At 39.5% G+C, this 14,208-nt stretch overlaps 1 protein-coding gene across 1 annotated transcript in view; it reads right to left on the reverse strand.

Annotated features, from left to right (window-relative positions):
* The window catches only part of LOC140168031 (fatty acyl-CoA reductase 1-like), a 59,767-nt gene that overhangs the window by 7,560 nt on the left and 37,999 nt on the right, over positions 1-14,208 (reverse strand). Inside the window, exons 10-12 of the mRNA XM_072191334.1 lie at positions 13,070-13,148; positions 9,951-10,040; positions 5,680-5,809 (exon numbers count right to left, since the gene is read on the reverse strand). Coding sequence (XP_072047435.1) covers positions 5,680-5,809; positions 9,951-10,040; positions 13,070-13,148 — 299 coding nt within the window. The remainder of the gene's footprint in view (positions 1-5,679; positions 5,810-9,950; positions 10,041-13,069; positions 13,149-14,208) is intronic.

Here is a 14,208-nt window from a genome sequence, read left to right on the forward strand (position 1 = left end):
AAAACACACATTTTTGATAAACTTTGGGAAGGCTGGGTAAACATTGTCACGTAATCCTTGTATAACCCTTTTCATATATTTCATGTTAATACATTTCTTTTCCTGCCTTGTAATAATTATTTATGCCTTTAGAAATAATTTCTTCATTGTATACCATTAAATATTCATTGTTGTGTGTGCTATATTATTTTTTCTCTCTAAAAATATCCGGTAAATTTTATACTTGTATAGCATCATCATCATCATCATCATCATCATCAGTCGGCTGCGGAGCAGGCGACTACAATCTTTCTCTAACTGTTGCGATCTTGGGCAAGCGAAACAATTTTGTTTGGCTGCAGCATCCCTTCAGTATCTCCCAGGAGGTGCTGGACATACTGCAAGTACAGTGTGCGCGGCCGTCCCGGTGTCCTCTTCCCATGTGGTGGAATATAAAGGGCATATTCTTTCACAGGCTCATCATCTTCAAGACGCAGTATATGGCCGAGAAATTTGAGTTGATGAATCTTGACTCTGGCAATCAGTGGAGTGGTGTTGGTCAGATTGTAGATGGTTTCATTTGGGATCCGATCCACACGCATGATGTTTAACATGACTCTGTAGCAAGATGTTGCAAATGCATTGATCTTGTTTTCCATGTCCTTGGTGATTACCCATGACTCGCACCCGTACAGAAGGATAGTGACACAAGTTGTCTCAAACAGCTTGATTTTTGTTCCGATTGGCAGGGATGGGCTTCTCCAAAGGCGTTCCAGTTTCCAGAAAGCGGCCCAGGCTAGTGCTTTTCTTCTTTTTAGGTGTCCAACACTAGAGCCCATCTTGGAACCCAAGTACTTGAAGTCTGTGACATGGTTGATGGTACTACCATAGACTTCAAGTGCTGGCTGTGCGTTACAGTTTGCAGTCATATATTCTGTCTTGGGTGCGCTGATGACAAGGCCTAGATCTGCTGCTGTTGTTGCAGTCCTAGTAAGCTGTGACTGGGCCCGGGCTATAGAAGATTCCAACAGGGCAGTATCATCAGCAAAATCCAGGTCATTCAGCATCTTAGCAGGATACCTGCTTGACCGACGTGGGTAGGTAACAATTCCAGCGTCAATTCCAGAAGTTGATTTCTTCAGGAGGTAGTCTACCAGGATAATGAACAGGAATGGTGCCAACACATCACCCTGAAGCACTCCAGTTGTTACTTGGAAAGGCTCTGAGATACTTCCATCTACCATAACGGCACTATTGGAGTCCTTGTAGAGTACCTGGATGGCATTGACCACAACCTTTGGTATTCCATAATGCCGCAGTACTGAGAACATGACGGACCTGTTGATGGAGTCAAAGGCTTTTTTGAAGTCCACAAAAGTGACTGTCAAGGAAAGTTGGTACTCCTTGAAGCCTTCCATGATCCTCCTCAAAATGTGTATTTGCTGAGCACAGCTTCGACCTGATCTAAAGCCAGCCTGGTTGCTTCTCAGTAAAGGAACAATGTGAGGTCGGATTCTGTTCAGAAGGATCTTGTTGTACACTTTTGCGGCAATGGACATAAGTGAAATACCACGGTAGTTTGTCATGAGAGAGGTCGCCTTTCTTTGGTAGAGGAATGATGACATTTGTGACCCACTGACGTGGCGGTGTAAGCGTTGAGAATACTTCCATACAGAATTTGAGAATCATATCAATCATGCTATCCCCTCCTCCCTGAAGTGCTTCAGCAGTTATAGCACAGTCCAATGCTGCTGCCTTGTTGGTCTTCATGGCTGCTATTGCTTCAACTACTTCTTCACGAGTTGGGGGCTCAGTGATAATAGGAAGATCTTCAACAGCTGGTGCAGGAAGTTCTGAAGCTGCTATGCCACTGTCGTTGTTAAGGAGTGAGCTGAAATATTCCTTCCATTCCTCAAGCAGTTCATGTTCACTGATTGGGCTGATCCATCTCTCTTTTTGACTTTTACCCCTTTCCTTGAGTTCTTCCCAGAAAGCAAGTGTACGATTTTCCAGGTGGTGGTGTAGTTCCCCATTGCATCGGCCAGCTTCAGGTCTTCCATCTGCTTATTGAGTGTAGCAAGCTCATCAGATTTATAGGAGTTGTTAAGGCTGGTGTTCAAGTTCCTCCATCTTGCTCTAGATTGACGAGACTTTGAAATGGAGTACCGCTTTTGCCCTCATCCCTTTCAAGTTTAAGTCTGATGGTTGCATCTGATACCCAACTTGGCAGTCCGCATGACTTTTGCTTTCCAATAACTTCCTCAGCAACTTCACGAACTGCTGTTTCAAAGGTCTGATACCTATCAGAGATAAGTGTGGCATCATCCATGCTCAAGACCTGGAATCTGGTTGTTAGTTCCAGCTGAAATTCCTCCTTTGTATCAGGATCTTGCAACTTCTTCCAATTTTGGTCTCTTGCAAGGTTTTCCTTTGCTTGTTCGCAAACTGGCAGCTAGACGGACGCTCACAATACGATGATCGGAGTCCACTTCTACTGAATTGTATGCTCGACAGTTGCGGAGAGAATTTACCCACTTGCTGTTTATTAGAATGTGGTCTAACTGTGCATGGGTTGATCCAGCTGGATGGGTCCAAGTCCAGAGACGATTCCTGGGATGGGGGAATCTCATTTGGGCCAGTCTGAGGTTGTACTCCTGGCAAATGTTAACCAGACGCTCACCATTGTCATTGGTTGAATCATGGTAGCAGTATGGACCAATCACCCAAGGATGGGAAAGATGACTATCTGTTCCAATTCTGGCATTAAAATCACCAAGGATGAGATGGATGTCGTGCCTTTTCATACCATCCAAGTGGTCAGATAGAGATGAATAGAAATCCTCCTTGTCAGAAGATGTTGAGCACTCAGTGGGTGCATAATACAACAGTGATGCTAAGCTGAGGGTTACCATGGACTGTTACAAATAGTATCCTCTCGGAAACAGCTTCAACACTCTTAAGACATCTGTGAACATGCTTGGACAAGACCAGACCCACTCCTCCATGCCTTTGCTTGGTAGCTGTACTGCATACTATAACCCAGTTCCTATCATCTGACCAAAGTTCATCAGTTGGGCTTGGTGTAATGACACGATGTTCATGAATTCCGGCAATGTCAATACCTGCATCAGCACAGCCCATGAATAGCTGATGGATTTTCCCTTGTTGATTAATAGTACGGACATTATAAGTAGATATTACAAGAGGTTTGAAGGTAGACAGGCGACAATAATCAGGGCCAACAGTTCGTGATGGTGTGCCGAGTTCCCGCTGGTCCGTCATGGAGTCAACAGTAGACTGCCGCTCATCCACCCTCGGAATTTTTGGAGATTTGCTTGTAGTTTTCGTAATTATTTTAGTCCAGTCTCAGCAGCTTTACGGGTGATCAGCCCTGTTTCAGCTTATTTCTGGACACACAGCAGCCGAGATCTACCAATATGCAGTAGTTCGCCTCTGATCTGGAACATGTTGGCGAGTGTTGGAAGGTTGACCAATGATGACATGTTCAACACCAGCCTATTGACCGTTGGGAAGTAAATCATCCTCTTCCGCTCTTTGGCCCATGATGAAAATTTGGAGCTATGAGATGGGCTTCTCCAATATGAAGAGAATCACTACGTCCTTGTCCCCTTAGAATACTCAAGAAAACAAAGATGGAGCTTGATGTTCATCGAACTAAACTAGCCCTACCAGAAAAACAGCACCCGATCTTACCGCACTGTTTTTTGTTCTCCAGCAGTTTAAGGACAAAGTCCGACCGGAACATAACTCGCAAGTGCTCTTGAAAGACCTGGTATTAAACCTAACCTAACAAATGCCAACTAAAAGGGGAAAAAACGGAGCAATATCTCATCATGATTGTGTCGCTGGCTGTACTGTCTACATCGTTGCAGTAGCAAAACAAATGGCCAAGACATTTGAACATACTGGCCGTTGAACCTGATGGTTTCCTCCGCTAAAGCTGGCATGTTCAACAACTGAGCTAGGGAGGTAGAGGGAGCTCATTCCCTCACTCTGGTAAAATACCAGCCCGCACCTGAGAGCACCAATGGAAATCCAACACCAGAAACAGCATGTTAAACACTGTTTCTTTGCAACCGGGGTTGCAGGTGCTGGCAAAGGTAATTTTCAGCTCCCCGACACTGCGACAGTGTCTCCCTTTCGTATAGCATTGGTAATGTAATATGTGTTGTGGGAGCTGGTGGATCCATTTTGTATGTTTTTCTTTCCCACCACCAGCTCCAAGTACAGGAAATAAAATTTACGGGGGAAAAAATAAAATAAAATAAATAAATCATCAGATTTATAAAGTTTACTTCGAGTACTGTTAAATGTCAAAAATATCAATTTTTAATCATTTGCCATAAAATGTGTATTACATTGCGAATTTTAAAAAATCAAAATTATTTGATATCAGAAGGACATTCTTGGTATTCAGAATGCAATTCGATATGTCTGATGTGCTCTAATGTCACACAATAAAATACTGTCCAAACATTCATACCCCATCCCTTAAATAACAGAATGATGGAATGTTTTGCATCAATTTTTTTAAATGTTGTAAAAATCTTTTATACCCTTATAATATAACCCAACATTTAATCATATCCTGACCAACTTTGCAAACTTTTCTATCCTTTTTGAGAATTTGTTTTTCTCCTCCTTCTGGGCAGAAAGTGACAAGGCAGACAAATTCCATGTTCTTTTCTTTTTTTTCTGAAACTGGAAGATTTTAGGAAATCTGGCCATTAAAAACACTTTGTAAACATCCAATATAGCGACTATCACTTTTATTTTATTTTATTGGCTCCGAAAAGTGAATCTTATGAAATTGTGACCAATTATTGGCCCTAAAACAAGCAAACAAAGAAATTGATGATAAAATCAGTAAAAGATGGGGTGTTCTTGGGCTTTTTGCTGAATAAGAATTTAATGTGTGAAAGAGTAAGATTTTGCATGTCTTTCATAGGTGGTGTATATATTTTAACTGGAATAACCTAATGTATCACTGGCTAGCCTTGGCAAAAACAATTCAATTAGTTTGCACAAATCTTCGTTTGTCAAACAAATTCTCTCTATCCGCCGCGCCAATGAGTTAATCGATCATGCTTTGTCAATACTGTTCGATATCTAACCCAGACTTTTCTGGCCCTATTATGCTGGCTCAGTATCAATTAAACAATCAACACATTAATCAATCAATCAATCCTAGCTTTCTATATTCACAACTCCATTAGCTCCAATTCCCCTTCTGCTTTTTACCTGGATTTGTAAACCTTTCCGACGATAAATATTTGTTCCGTCGGCAAATTCTTTCAAAATGTTGTTTTTTGGCAAGATATTACAAATTCGGAATCCCCCTCCCCCCCACCATGTGTAATTTTTTTTTCTATTCAATTATTTAAATTTGATGATAATTATCTAAAGAGTTCCTATCCTTTTCAATGGCATGAGGATTTGATCACGCTTGCTGGTCTTTATATGTCGTGCCCATGAGCATGATGGGTCGCGTGCGTATTTATAAATACGTATTTATAAATATAGTCGAAGGTAGCTATATCATGGAAAGTAAGGCTTCATGAACCAACAAATCAATCCTTCCTCTGTTTCATGCAAGGCATTAATCATAGCGCTTTTTCATAGCAATAAATCAATAGTAAATCATTTAACAAACAAATTAATCAATGAATCCAATCCTACCTTTCTATCTGTGTCAGGCAAGGCATTCATCAAGGCTTCACAGTTCCTATTACTCCATACCCAATCATTCTGTGTGAAGTATTTCAGTGTATACATACTCTTGGCAATGCGGTCACATACTCTCACCATCCTATAGAGAAAAGGAAAACAGAAAATGATTCAAGTCATCTTCCTGGCTTTTTTCTGTTGTGACAGACGTCGCGTTGTCGGTTCTCCGCAGCAATTTTCGGTAGTCTGCTTCGACCATCCGTTGTTTCCTCTCAAATGATTAGCTATAATGAAATACTACTTTGCATCTGACGTCAGAGCAAACGCGGCTTGATTGGTTACTGACCTGCTCAGTGCGGCATTTTCGGTCTAGTTGACAGGACGTCATACGCAATAGTCTTTTTAATTCTGGACATAATTTCAGAGAGTCGTCCTGAACCATTGAGTGCAACAGAATTTTGTAATCAACAACAAGAAGACTGCCGGATCACTTTAAGAAATAAAGGTTCTAAAGTTGTCTGTCCTCTCAGGATCCCTTAGAGGTTCTAAAATGAACCAGAAATGGTTCCGAAACCTTCGAAAATGGCCCCAAATGTGATACAGAACCTTTTTCGGTTCTTTAGAGGTTCTCTAAGGGTTCTCCAAAATTAAAGAACCTTTTTAGAGGTTCAAGAGGGAGGGTTCTCCTGAGAGGACAAAAAAATTCTATTTAGAACCTTTATTTATTAAAATGATAAGTAATCATTATAAAGTTATCATTGTGATTCACAGATTGTAATTTGTTTGCTTTTTATGTTTATGTGCAAGATATTGTCCAATCACACTATACTCTTCATTAAAGATTCCAATTTTGTTAACTTAAACATACAGTGTGTTTTGTTGTGCATTCTGAAATAAATTCGGGTGTTTGTGATTTTGGCCTTGAATCTGCCTTAAAGGTGAACCTCATTGAAAATAAAGTTATATATCAATGGAAAGCTTAGGATGTCAGGAAGCAGAAAAGAATATTTTTTATTTGCATAGCGTACCAGGCTAGACATAATCTCCATGCAAAGATTGGATATTGGCACCCCCCCTAAATTACAAAACGAAATCGTTCAAATTGGGCGCTTTCGGTGATGACGTCAGCCCAGGGACACACAGTTACTTCCGGGTTTGATTGTAAACACAATGTCCGTGTATTACTGTGGCATGCATCGGGCCAATGCACGAATTCAGTCATTGTCAATTTACTTTACATGAAAAATATCTTCAATAAAATAAGAATAACATGAAGGAAATATCATGATCAAATTAAGAATGAAGTTCCTGAATAAAGTGTGTGGATTTAAAAATGGGAAAAGTTCTGGCCGGGGTGATTTGGGATAGGCCAAGCCATGCATAGGGAATATTACAGTAAAGCACGAAGAGCGAAGATTCGCCGAAGAACCGGAATGAAAACAGATTACAAAAAAAAATAACTGCTAGTGCTACCAGTTCAGATCGTCACACCAAGTTGAGATGAAGTTATCACAATGAGAAAATGAAGGAATAGAATAAGGTACATGTACAGGATTTTTTAATTATTTCTTAGCTTTACAACCGGTCATGTATGATAGGCGAACTCGTATATAGATACATACGGGATGAGCTCAGTGACTGACTGAGTCTCACTCCGCCGAGTGTCATGAGTGTTCAGTATCCGCGACTGTACTTTACTTGCAGACAAAATGACCAATTTGATATTCACATTCTGATATTTCCAACTTATTGCTACTTCATCAGCAAAATTTATTCCTGTAAATGTTCCAAATATAAGGGAACGATTGATCAAATTTGCTGAAACACCCCATGAAACACAGAGGACGAAGCCCCGAAGCGAGTCGCTGTGTTTGTGCATATGTCCCTGCACTTCAGCAGCAATTTACGCATCGTGTTCGGTAATCCATAAAACATGAATGTTTCACTTTTTCAGTACCGTACACTGATTGTACTATCATTAAAGAATCATGACACAAGTGACAATATTTTAATTTTATTCAGATTTCAGAATTCCATCAAATAACGGTCTACTAAGCCTAAATTGTATTTATTTTATAATAATAAATCTGCCCGGGTATCTTTCTTGTTTCTTTCAATCGCGATTGTGTGGAAAGAATGTATTACCGCAATACGCTAAATATGAAAACCTTTATATGGGCTGGATTTGATGAAATCGGCGGTTTTTATTAATTTTTGGATTACTGCAAGACGATATTTTTTTAATCAGACATTTTACAATGAATCAAGAATATATAGGGAATGTCACAAACAAGTATTTAATTTGTTATTCGATCATGTTTATTCAGTCCATGACATGAACGGTAGCAGCAAGCATTTGCGCATGGGATTGATCCCAGCGCGAAATTCAAACTCAATTACCCAGTTATACCCAGCCAGTTATGACTGATTTTGTCAAAAATATACGGAAAATTTATGTGTTGACAATAATTCTATTATTTCTAATATATATAGAAGGAACCAGCAACTTGAAGATTCCTCTAATTTCAAGCTTTATTGTGAAAATCAGACTTGCCGGGCAGCTTGCAAAGTACAGGAAGCAAGTCTTGTTTACACGTTTCCGAGTAAGAGCACGTGACTGCGAACCCTGAGCTTACGTCACGAGCATTCCCAAGATCATAGACGATTGATTTGGGTGCTTTTTGGGCGCCTTAAAAAAGACCAAAAATTCAATCATTTTTTTAATTTTTCAGCTTTATTGGCCATCAAAAAAATCGGAAAAAATAATTTTTAATATCCTGACATCATAAGCTTTCCATTGATATATAACTTTATTTTCAATGAGGTTCACCTTTAAACATTTTAACATGTTAAACATACATAAATTTCATTCCTTAAAATACTATTTAAAAATAGTATTTTAAGGAATGTAATTTATGTATCAGTGTAATAAAACAATTATTAACTGTCTTAGATTCGTGAAATGGTCAAAATATAATCACTCGCACCAAGTGACTTATTATTTGTATAAAATTACACTGGCCTTAAATGGTATTTTCTACCTATGTAAAGGCCTATCATTACCAACAGTTTATTTCACAGTCGCAGAATGCAAACAAATACTACAATACGACTGAAATCCTGGCAGCACTGGCCAATGGGCTATTCCATTTAAATTCCATACTGCCCCTGTGGAAGATTTAGGTAAAGTCTTCCACAGATGGAGTGCGAGTTTTGAATAGAAAAGACACATGGGTATTAACATCCATTTAAAATACTCACTCTAGTTGAGGAAGATACATGTAAAGCCATAATACAGGGGGCGTATGGGTTTCAAAATGATTACTCCAGACAAATTACATTTGAAAAACATACTCCCCCTGTAGATATTTCCAAATTCTTCCACATGGATAGTCAAGTGTGGATATCAACTGGAAAAAACCATTGCCACACATATTATATTTTGGACACAATATTTGGTCATAATTTGGTCTTATACATCAGGCTTTCATACCCGGGCTTTCATAATATTATGCCGTTCGAAAGGTTGTGAAAATTTGATTTCTTCGTGTGGATGCAAACGGCGCCATGGACTTGCGCCTTCTTGTCTCTAGCTACGCCAGTGACCACTGTCATTTTTTCTGGCAACTGATAGAATAATTGCATTATCACTCAAAAGTTTCCCGGCCCTTTCGTAAAGCGGTTGAACCCATATCCAGGACCCCTCTACAGTTAGATGGCTGACCCCTCTACCTCCCTCCATCCCGCCCTCCCTCCCGTACTCCCTCATGCGTAACTGTGAAATGCCCGGAATTTTGTCCCGAAAGTTTAATTGTTACAGATAGTTTAACTATTTTTTTTACAAACATAATTGGACTTTTTGACCCCCTCCATCATTGAACTTTTGGTTTGTTCCCTTCAGCACACGAGGCACTAATTATGTCGAAGACACTATAGAAATTTTAACATTAAATAAATAACAAAATAAATAGTGGTATTTATACAGCACCTTTCACATGTGTTCACCAAAGCGCTTTACATTTATTCCGGTGTCGTTAGAATATGTCTGCTGCCATTCAATGCTCAAGGCATTCTCATACCTTTGGGCGGCGCTCAATGGACAATATTCATAACAGCTCCCCATTTCACCCCTGGGTAGAGAGAGGCAAGTAAGGTAAAGCGCCTTGCCCAAGATCTAGCACAACACGATAGCACCGCTGGGGCTCGAAATTGCAATCCACCGATTACAAGGCAGAGCCCGTACCGCTGCACCAACGTGCCCCTATACATTTATTCTGACTGACCTTGGTTTCTTTCCTATAAGTTTCAAGCAGAGATCCGTCACCATGCAGGGAATCTTGCAGCCAATGAAATTCCAGTAGGAGAACACCCAACTATTAAAAAACACCAACAATACGACAGTAAATGTAAAGTACCTCCAGTAACCATGGTTACAACAAACAAAGCATCCAGAGTATGTTATGAAACACTACGTCAACTCCGAATAAAAACACTTGTGAATGTGGCCCGGGGGTCACTCCCATTGTGGCCTGTACACCATCCGCGATAATAAAAACGCGTAAAAAGGGTAGTTTTTCGTGGGTAGGCACGATACGCGCGTATCGTGTTTAGGGTGACAAAAACATGAAATATTGGAAAAAAGGCTAATACGCGGAAATGAAATTTAGGGTATGAAATTTGATGCAAGGAATAAAATCCCTGTTTAGGGTGTGAAAACACTTGTTTATGGTATCGTTTTAGCCAAGGGTTAAATCCTTCTTTAGGGTGCTTTTCAAAAGTTGATTATCGCGGATGGTGTACATGCCTCAATGGGAGTGACCCCCCCCCCCGGAAGCGTAATTTCTTTCTGCAACCATAATGGGCCGCAATGCGATAACACATAGTACATACATGTAATTATAGGCCTATGAGGCTAGATATAACACGAGTTTATTACCATTATTATTTCCTCTTACTTAATAAAATAAAAGAAATCGATAGAATTAAAATTCTATAACGGTTTACCTGGGGTTCGAACCCACAATCTATGTATCTATAGTCTAATGCCTACACGACTGTGCTATGATTCGTTGTGCCAGAAAGGTGTTTGTTTATGATACTTATTGATTACGGCATAAAGTGCATACACACAATATACTATTACTAGTATATTAGTACTAATAAATACGAATATAATCCTAACCCTAACCCTAATTCCTTACCCTTACCCAACACTAACCCTTACCCTAAACCTTAACCATAACCCCAACCATAACCCTAACCCTAACCTCTAAGACCCTAACCCTGACAATAATTAACCTTGCCTCGGACTATGCGGTTAGTGATATATTTCGGCCCCCCTGAATGTGGCTTACTGACTAGAGGCAACACAGATCTGTATGTGCGGTAGAATCTGAATTTGGTATACTGTAAATGAAGTTATGAAATGTAAGGTACTGATAAAAAGTTGCATTTTTTGCTTACTTTCTGGGGGCCTTTGGGGCGCGAGTAGGAGCTAGTAGGCGGCAAAAAAGGGGCTACGGAAGAAGGGGCGGCAAAAAGAATCATTAAAGGAAAGATGGCGGTAAAATTATGAAAAAAAATTGTGAAACCAATGGAACTATACATCAATTTATTTTTTTATTTTTTTTTTTTTTTGCTTTTTTTTTTTTTTTTTTTTTTTTTTTTTTTTTTTTTTTTTTTTTTTTTTTTTTGCTCTTCACATTATCATATCATCGGAAAAAAATGGGGTTAGCCTTTTCGAGCTGTTGATGAAGGGGTGGCAAAATGTACCTTTTTTGCAGCTCCCCCCTCCCCAGGTAGGAGCGGCCACGATACGCCACTGGTTTCCGTTGCAGACCCCATTCATTTCTACACAATGAGTGCATATATTGGGCGGGGCTGCAGTGATAACAAATTTGAATCGGAGCCTTTCCCGGATACCTTTCATCGCTTTGCGTTTGATAACTTCGTGATTTCGCCATCATTTGCCGTCATCACTGATATCTCAAATTAAAGAAAACATCCTTGATCACATTATGGTCACCTTGCTTTTTGAAATCTACCATCACCTTTGCTTTAAGCCATGAATAATAAACTGCTTATATTATATTATATTGTATATTTTATTAGAAATCACATAGCAGCCAACGGCTGAATTGCATGCCATTTACATTAAAAATAGCATTATGAAAAATACATACATTTACAATTAAAACACTCAAACATTATAAAAATAAGAACACATTATAATTGCACTTGACTGGATTTGGAACAATATTAAAAAATGACTGGCAAGAAACATAAACTACATTGCTTTTAGGATGTTGGTGAGAAATGGTAGGGAACTATTTTGAAATCTGTTGGTCCTACATCTAAAAGAGTCAAATTTTGGTTGTCTTCTGAGAGTCATGTGGGAGTGATAATTACTAGGTGGAAACCAGGGTGAGAACCTCACAGACGTGCTTGCTTTCAGGGCAAATTATTTGCAGATGCTTTGTCTCCTTTCAGACAACGAATGAAGTTCAAGGGTAGCTAAGGAATTTGCATAGGTATTGTACTTTCTACCAAGGATGTATTTGCAAACACGTCTCTGAATTTTCTCAAGCTGGGCCATCTGATTATGAGTAAGACCAGAATGCCAAATTGGGGCGGCATACTCCAAAACAGGACGGATGTACCCCTTATACACCAATAACAACTCATTGGATGAGAGAGACGCTTCATTCAGTTTACGGAGCATGAAGAGTTTACGATTGGCCTTCGCATACATTGAATCAACTTGTTCATCCCAACATAAATTGTTTTGGTTCATAACACCAAAGAGTTTAACCTTCTCAATAACAGATAATTTATGATCATCAATGGAAAGATCAACATATGGGGTAGCTTTCTTACCAAAATAAACTTGCATGGCCTGACATTTTGAAGGGTTCAACTTCAATTTATTGCTCTTAGACCACTCATTCAGGGCATCAAGATTCTCTTGGATTGCACTATCATCACTATATGCCCAGATTTTCACCTGTTGTTTGTATGCTGGACATCATTCAATGCATAGTTGATCATGGCAAGAAAGGTAATAGGTCCCATGTTGGTACCTTGTGGAACACCTCCAGAGAGAGTAACCCATTTAGAAAAGGTTTGTTTGTATTTAACCCTTTGCTTACGGGAGGAAAGGAAGTCAATCACCCACTCCACAATTGCAGGGGAGACACCCATCTTCAACAAATTGATGACAGCAATTCTGTGGTCTATCATGTCGAAGGCTTTGGTATAGTCCGTAAGGACAAGAGTGCTAACATTACCAGCCTTTTCAGCTCCAGAAACCATATGATGGTAAATATCAATGAGGCAATGGGTGGTTGACATTCCTTTCTGCTACCTTGTTATTGTGCTGATAGAAAAGCAATGGGACACTTACGGATGAGATGTCCAGTATACAAAGGGTCGTCTGAATGTACTTTCTAAAGGTGTCTTCTGGTAATAATCTATCATAACATCTGAAACAGAGACAAGATCAAGCACCTGGTTAGTGGACATCTATATATAATTATTATACTCAAAAGGGCACCAAATAGCAATAATATTCTTAAAATCTCCTCATGAATAAACAAATGGGATAAGGTAAACTTACTACTCATTTCTAACATGACTGTAATATAGGCATAACGACACATCCCATTGGTTGCTTTTGGCTGTTCGATTTCAAGCCCTCGGACACAAAGGAACACATAAATAAATACCTCTTGGTGAAACAAATCCTAAAGTTTGATTTCTTATCAGGGGAATCAGCTTCCAATAATTACAAAAGAAAAGAGCGAATACACAGGACAGCGGGCTTAAGATTTCTCGAACCATATTCACTTGGAAGATTTTGGGAACATCATCCAGAGGGGGAGTATGAATTTCCAATGGAATAGGCACATTACTGACAGCTCCATCAGAATTTCATACACCCTCTGACAAAAATTGAATCGAAATGGATTCTGTTGCAATTAGTGGTTGGTGATTTTTTAATTTGACTAGTCTATAAGGGATCTGTTCAGCAACAAAACAAACAATCAGTAAGGAAGAGTTGGCCATGGTTAACATTAAAACAATTATTGAGTCCTCAACCCGGAACATAGAAAGATTCACATCAGTGGGCGATATTGTGATGCACATTGCGTTTGGTCACACTTTCGAGCCATGGCAACTTCCAACCCCTGCCTCCCGGTCGGTCCACCTCTGCTCCCGCCCGTAGGCACTCTGCTCCCGCCCGTAGGCAAAATGTTGAGCAATTGTCGGCTTCACTGGAAAATGTTAACTATAATACCAAAGGCGTTGTAAGGCAAATTTTGGTTGAATAAAAAATGTATCGTTTACTGAGAGGAAGACTATTAAATATGATTTTTACATAGGAATTGAGAATTTCCTGGTCGTTTGGTCGGTTGAAACTAACTTGAATGGCATATAAATTTTAACACGGATTTCTAATTCTCATTGCACGGATTTTTAATATCACTGCACGAGCGTGCCAAGAGGCACGTTAAGGTTAGTAACTATTTTCAACTTTTGCGA

This window comes from Amphiura filiformis, chromosome 13, assembly GCF_039555335.1.
Source record: "Amphiura filiformis chromosome 13, Afil_fr2py, whole genome shotgun sequence".
NCBI classification, from domain to species: domain Eukaryota; kingdom Metazoa; phylum Echinodermata; class Ophiuroidea; order Amphilepidida; family Amphiuridae; genus Amphiura; species Amphiura filiformis.